Source organism: Nylanderia fulva, unplaced genomic scaffold (assembly GCF_048542155.1).
Source record: "Nylanderia fulva isolate GAGA-0341 unplaced genomic scaffold, ASM4854215v1 Scaffold28, whole genome shotgun sequence".
Classification (NCBI taxonomy): domain Eukaryota; kingdom Metazoa; phylum Arthropoda; class Insecta; order Hymenoptera; family Formicidae; genus Nylanderia; species Nylanderia fulva.
The window spans coordinates 2,835,106-2,842,535 of NW_028190347.1; the positions used below are offsets into that span (position 1 = coordinate 2,835,106).

Consider the following 7,430-nt stretch of genomic DNA (forward strand, 5'->3'; position numbering starts at 1 on the left):
ACCCATTGTCCCCGTTCAGTAACCCTAATAATAAATGCTGCTCGTCGCCAAGAGGAGATCTCGCACTAACTAACGCATCGTTAACCTTTCTAGGAACTCTCTTGGCTATCGCCCGAAACGTTTCTTCTGGTGGAATTTTAATTATCATTATTAATATTATCAATGCACATGTGTGTATATGATCAGCCTGGGTCTCTAGAATATTAACGATAAGCGAAAGACATACGAATGATAATTATTGTGATCAATGATATGAAATCAAATTAAGATTTTTTATATACACTGTCGTGATTTCAATCGAATATATCAAATATATCGAAAGAATAAAAAAAAAATATTAAATGAGAGAAAGTTATTTTTTGTAAAAGACTAAAAGAAATTTAAATATTTTTTTTGAAATTAAAAGTTTACCTCATTAACGTTTTTAAACATTTTAATTGTATTGAAGGAGGATATATAATTTTTCTGAATATTCATATATTCATCTGTTACTCGAATTTTTGTATCGTTAAACAAAATTATTTGCTATCCTATTAGATTATATAGTTATGTATTCTCATAGTTTTCATTTGATCTCAAATATTTATGTCATTGTCAGGTAAAATTCGAAATATTAAAATATTTCACGTATTGCAGATTACATATCTCTATTTTTTGAGATAGGTAATATAAATATTTGAGATAATAAAAAATGTAATTAATAATTTGGAGTAGCGAATGAATAATTGGATTAATTTATATCATATTAATATCAATGAATGATTTACTGCCTTCTTATCCATGTTGCATTCTATTGTTCGATTAATCTCTCTTTAAAAAAAAGATGCTCTTAAAAATTTTTCCAAATGTCAAGCTCAATTTCGACATTTGAGATATTTGTAAAAAGCGAAAGGAAAATTGTTGAGAATAATTGATTACGCGCTGAATTCGTTATCACACGTGACCCCGAGGACCTCTTGACCGGCGCCATCAAGGTCGCTATCAATCTCGCCACGTGACGACCTTGATCGCGCTTACCTATATAAGTATATCAGCTGCACATTTGTCATTCATATCGTCTTACGACGCGATACTGACCCGCTTCAGCTGATTGCCCATGATATTCTGCAGTTCGTTCTTAATCAAACTGAACTTCATCATCGTGTCGCTGGAGAAGATGGAGCAGCCGAAGGCGAGCCCGGGATAGTCGGCGCATCTCTTCCGTCTCCGGGCTTCTCTCTCGGCCTGAACCTCCGCACGTTCGCTGGGGCAACGTAGTTTAGCCAGCTCCGCCAATTCCGGGTCCTCCTCGACGTTGCTCGACTCGTCGTCGGAGTTCCCGTCTCCGCGAGCCCTCGCGACCGCGTGCTCGGGCTCGCTGCTCTCGCGATCCTCGGGAGCCTTCTCCTCGTCGGGAACAAGGAGGGACTCCTTGTTCTCGCAAGTATCCCTGCTCTCGCCGAGCGCGGGAACGTCCGGGCTACACTGCGCGAGCCTCTGTCGGACGTCATCCTCTTTAAAATCCTTCTCTTCGATCCGAGTCCTCGTGTCCTCGGTCTCGTCGATCCTCGCCGACCATCTCGTGTCAAGCGTGACACGCGTCACGGGGGAACTGAGACGGCAGTCTATCGCGTCGACGGTCACCCCGGCGAGTGACGTCTCGTCCTCGGTAGCGTCTTTGATTGCACCAGCAGGGCCACACTGCGCGGGTCCTCTGCTGGAGGCGTCGAGACGTCGTCGCGTGGTGTGTCGCGGATGATGCTGATGACCGCGACGTCTCGTCGTCGTCGAGAGCGCCCGTTCCATGCTTACACCGTCCAGCTGTTTTCGCGTCGTGCTCTCTCGGGCTTCTCTCGCGTTACATCTATACCCCTCCACCTTCCTCCACGCACGTTGCAATTGACGCAGTCAGCGCGATACGCACCGCTGCTACTTACCACTGCACCAGGCGCTCCGCCATTTTGTCTGTCACTGATCGCGGCGCACGTTTTTGCCCGCGCGTCACGGGACGTCGTTCGCGGTGGTGTGCCGGTGTGATGTGATATCGTTTTCACCCACATACGCGCACGATGCACGAGAAACGAGACGCGTCGAACCGCGCCGCGCACTGGCTGCACTGTGTGTCGTCTGTCTCGCTCGCACACAGCGGACTCCCCCCCAACGCGCGGAGTGGGGGTAGGGAGAGCCGAAGACTCCCGAGCGGACGACGCGGAAGTGGCGCGTATCACGAGCGGACTGAGCCGTTTGTTGCTGAAGGACGAGTGGACGCGCTTGCGCGGCCGCGGTGGCGCCATCTGTCAGCGCGCGCTCGTACTAAGAACTGTCGGTAATTTCATTTGGACCGCGGATGCTGCGTTCCCGCGGAATTTTTTGGTCAAGAGGTCCCCTCTCCCTTCCTTCGATCGTACGAGGTTCGTTAACATTTTATTTTCTACGAATTCAGATTTCTCTTATATGTATTTCGGTTAAAAATTGTTGTTCGATAAGAGATTTTATTACGCGAATTTCGAAAAAAATATTCCTCTTTGCATTTTTCAAGGTTTGTGATTCTTGGAATGTTCTCCGAATTTCGTATCAATAATGTTGAATAAATATAGTCTTATAGAGGCATCTATAAAGTCTCGTGTACAGAAAAAATTTACGAATATCTTGGAAAGTGTATAAATATCGTCCAGCGTGAAATGTACAAATATTTGATCTTCATGACCAATCGCTGAACTAAAATAATTTACATAACTTATTTCTCGCGCTTGAGTTGAGTGTAGAATAGATTTTGGGCGACAATGCCGAATATTTTTTCATATTATAAAACAATATTAATTTGCTTGACTTACGTTTTGCAGAGCCTTGTCTTTCTCCTCCAATTTCGCGTTGACCTGCATAAGAGCCTCCTGAGTTTGATCAAGCTCGTTCTCGATGGTCTGGATCTTCTTTTGGAGAGAACGAGCCTCTTCCTCAGCCTGTGTGAGTGAACATTATTTTATTATCTTTTGGCATTACTTTAAAACTGTCGCGATTACTTGAAAAGTAAATTTTACGTACATTTATTTTGTATGATGAATAAAAAAATTATTTTCTTATTCAGTATTTGTACCTTTTCAGCTCGTGCATTTGCATCGCGAGCTTGCTGTTCGCAGAGCAACGCGCGATCCATCGCGTTGTCCTTCTCCAGCTTCATGCCCTGCATCTTCTTCTTGATCGCGTCCATGGTGGTGTTTGTGTCTTCTCACTCGTCCACTAGAAGTAAATCTGCAGCATCGAATAAAAAAGTACGATTAGAAACAAATAACATGGAAGTTGCGTGGGAAAATTCGCACGTTCTTTCAAGTATTTATATTTATTAATATTAACGATATTTAAAAAATATATTGTATTAAACTTAAATATTATATCAATCGAAAAATATACCTAACATTTAAGCAATTTTTATAAACTTTACTCGGTAATGACTCGGAAAGAAATTACCATTGATTACACTGTGATAATTAGCTACAGGCATATAATTAACGTCGAGAACCTTTTCTTTTCATTATTCATTTTGCATCTAACTGAATATCTTGAGACGTTTTGATGAGCTATGCTCTATTTTTTGCGGGTAGTAATTTTCTTTGTCCGAGAAGGAATGCGACCTGGTGCCTCTTCGCAATATATTGACCATAAGGTATTATGATTGTTCTCTCGCACGGTCCGTTATTTTCAGGATAGCATTTCAAGGCTAAGAGGAAGGAAACGCGGGAAAATAAGAATTCTTTAGGTCGCGATTGAGAAAATTCCGGGCGGATTCGCCATTCGGTAAATGGGCGTGTATATAGGCGTATATAATTAGCGAGCAACCGGATATCCTATTTATAGAGTCTGGGCTTCTCGCTGAAGAAGGCCCGGGCCGATTGAAGGAAGACTCGCTTGTAAGCGCGCGATATCAAACGTCTCCGTGATGTCACGTTGCTCAGGTATGCGGGTTCCCGGTGTGCGGGAACAAAAATCCGTCGCGACTGCATCCGTAGTTTATACAGCCGTTCCTGAACGACGAGACGTTTTTTTACGACGCGACCGAGAGGACGAAGATGCGCCAGGGACGCAACACGCGTCATTTACCTCCCTCGACGAAATCATTTTACGAGTAGCCACGAATAACCGGCGAAGAGACACCGTCCTCAGACGGTATCGTTACGTTATTTGAAATTCAATGACGGGACGATTCATTGGGATACATTTTGCGCGTAAAGGAGAAATGTCAAATGATCTGGCGAAGATGGATATAGTGATATGAAATGATTTGAATGGAATTTTGATGCAACAATTTAATTTGATTTGTTACTTTTCGCTTGAACGTTATTTCTATTATTATTTTGCACAAATATTTCATCTTTCTCATTTTTTTCTAAAGAGCTATTATTGAATTTTGCATTTTGCTTAACAATAAATGGAAAAATATACGAGATGTTACGAATGATATAAATCTAAAATGAAACGAGCTTTGAAAAATCGACATTTCACATCAAAATTGCATGTTGAAATAGCCGTCAAAGAACTATAGGAATCCTATGCCTGCGCCACTGCAATTGCATAGTCGAACTGCATCTCTGCATCCTTGCCATGTGAATACGCGCAGGATTCCAAGCTAGCTGGTAATCAGAGATGCTGGATAAGCAGGGGACGAAAGAGAAATGAAGTTCGTATACATGATGTTCAAAGAAGCAGAAATTCTAGCCGAAAGATTCTGCGAAGCTAAATGAGACGTGCCACGTCGCAAAATAATCTTATATCGATTTTATAAATATTTATGCATATTTAGTTGAAACGAAACAAGTGCGAGATGAGATATGGATCAGTTTCGTTGAGTTTGTCTTCTCTTGCGTTTCGGTGTACAGAATATTTTGCAAATCAAAGTTCCGAGAAATTTCTCTCATCTTTCATCGTAATAAACGACTAAATATAAATGATAAAAAAAATTGCGATGTAAATTGAAAATTGGATCGCGAGAAGGACCAGCGAAATTTGATTTGTCGAGACGCGCGTTTCCCCGATCCAAAAACTCGCGTATCGTGACCGAGGGTTATTTTTACGTATCAAGAGCGAGAGGAGGGCGAGAAAATCGTAGCCGCCTGCTGTCGGCCAAGCCATTTCGGGTTATGCATAGCGAACATCGCTGGCTCCTAAACGCACCAACCGAGTGACTTAGCTTGGCGGTATCCTGTTACGCACGAAGGAAAAATGATCGTGTTCGTGCCGAATCATCGGCTATTTTTTTATCGGACTGTAATATGGAACATTTAATTATCCCGTTGTAAAAGAGCTATGTAAAACAAGAGGTAAAAAAAAAGTGCTGACTTTTACGAGTTCTCTCTTTGGATACTACGTAGCAGTTTCTCTTAATTTTTTTCCATAGAGAAGTTTCTTACATAGTACGTTAATGATACGATTTAAGAAAATGATTTTGCAATTTTTAATTTTAACTATTAAACTTAAACTGCACAATTTTTTGCCGGATTGCAAATAATAGAGAAATTTACGCTTTTATCTGAAAATTGTCACACGAAGGTCTTAAACGCGACACTCGCAGCATTGTAATGAATATAACATAATTCTAAAATTATATGTAATTTGTGGTAACATGATATTGGTACTTTTATTGTATAAGATGGCGTGCAATTTATTAGTAACGCTAGCTTATTTTCTGGGTGAAACTTAACTTGGCGATTTAATAAAATACCTTTAAAAAATTCGTCTATACGACAAAGAAATGAGATTGGAACTCTGAACAATACTGTCGTAGTCGTTATGCGAAAAAAATTGTTATGAGTCACTGCATTCCGGTAGCGCCTCCCGGCTTATGGCAACCCGTTATTATCGCGGTATATTTTTGTGAAATTCTTTGCCTCTTTTTGCCAATTTTTTATCGCGGATATAAAATTATTTAATTAAAATAAATTTTATATATACTTATATAAATCAGAGATTTAAATTGGTCGTTTTTTTATTAAGTATTTAAATAATATAATTTAATAATAAAATAATTGATTGAAACATGAATTATACTTTTTAAGGAACTCTCAAATTTTTGTTTACACATCTGATAATCACTAATGATGATCCCATCGAGAGTTCCAAAATAAGAATGAAGATAATCTTGCTCGATGAAATAATTGAATTACTTCACTCCTTATTATATCCATATACAACGTCACTTATTGTTCAATGATGATTAACTCCTAAATGAGACGGTACGTAATCGTTTATATCTACAGACATAGTCAAGTTAAGATTCTGTTAAAGATCTTTTGATCAAAAAAATTGTTTGGCTTTAGCTATAAAAATATTTATATACGATTCTTTAGATTGTTCTAAATTGTTTTACACGTTTTAGTTGTAAAATAAGTCAAGCATGTAATTTACAAAGTTTCAACCAGAGATTTACAATATATTTCTTATTGTTTTAAATCTTATCCGTTCTTTAGAATTTGCAAGTTTAAGTTAAAACTGACATCTAACATCAAGCTTCAGGCATCGTTAATTTCAGATTTGCCTAGCAATCTACTATTTTTGCGTGAAACCATTTTAGTACCTCGATTATTTAATATCGAACTGTCTCCTTTTGAAATATAAATGCAAGAATACTAGTTTCTATTTAAAAAAATGGAGAACAGTCCTGCATTCCGCATTCGAATACAAATCGCTACGTGCATTAAAATTGAATCCCCGCTGAGTTGAAGATTCACAGGCAATCCGTTCTTCACAAGTATCCAGTCTTGTTGTACCTTGTAAAATTCCTCCCGTGAGAAAGCCTTTTTTATACATACCAAGCTTAACTATCACGGATTCTCACGATTCATCCTTCGCATTTACTCAATTTGACTGGAATCTCGTCGAAGCGTGAAATGTATGTAAACGACAGTAAGTGACATTTACGTAAGAACCAGGTTGTTCTGCTGAACTCGTTGCCACGGCAAACCATGGTCCCTGCGAAAATCTCACTTAGCACAGCGAATTTGCAGGCGAATGTCACACTTCCTTTCATACAAGACTCTCTTCTCTTTACTCTCTGGCGGGTGCCTCTTCCGAAAACGTGCTCCAGAGAACACATGTTACTCACTAGCAGGTACTCACGTTCGTATTTCTCGTCGTCCGGGATGCGTTCGACCTGCGGGCAAAGTCACGACTGGGCGACAGAGTCGCTCGGAGAGCTCGCTTCGTCGTGGCTCCCACCTTCTCGCGGTGCTCCTCGAGATCGTCGAGGACGACGTAGGGGCCGTTTGCGATCCCTACCATCGTCGTACGTCAACCCCCTCCGATGCGTGCGGATATCTTTTACGTAGGTACGGATCTCTGAAAATGTACACCGGCCACCGCCCGCGGATTATCTTTAGATCACGAACGACGGATGTTGCTTGCGTGTCGAGGAGAGGACCGTTTCAGCTGTTGCGAAAAGCGACATGGCGAACGGAAAAATC

At 40.7% G+C, this 7,430-nt stretch overlaps 1 protein-coding gene across 9 annotated transcripts in view; it reads right to left on the reverse strand.

Moving 5' to 3' along the window:
- Tm1 (tropomyosin 1) overlaps positions 1-7,229 on the reverse strand; it is a 37,267-nt gene extending 30,038 nt beyond the window's left edge. Inside the window, exons 1-3 of one of the 9 annotated variants that reach the window (XM_029311140.2) lie at positions 7,087-7,227; positions 3,074-3,228; positions 2,814-2,939 (exon numbers count right to left, since the gene is read on the reverse strand). In XM_029311140.2, the coding sequence (XP_029166973.1) occupies positions 2,814-2,939; positions 3,074-3,187 (240 nt within the window). In that variant the 5' untranslated portion in view covers positions 3,188-3,228; positions 7,087-7,227. Of the gene's footprint in view, positions 1-1,077; positions 2,166-2,813; positions 2,940-3,073; positions 3,229-7,086 lie in introns of those variants that run through there. The other 8 variants (XM_029311146.2, XM_029311144.2, XM_029311133.2 and 5 more) reach the window with 8 other exon arrangements.
- Positions 7,230-7,430: the final 201 nt, after the last annotated feature.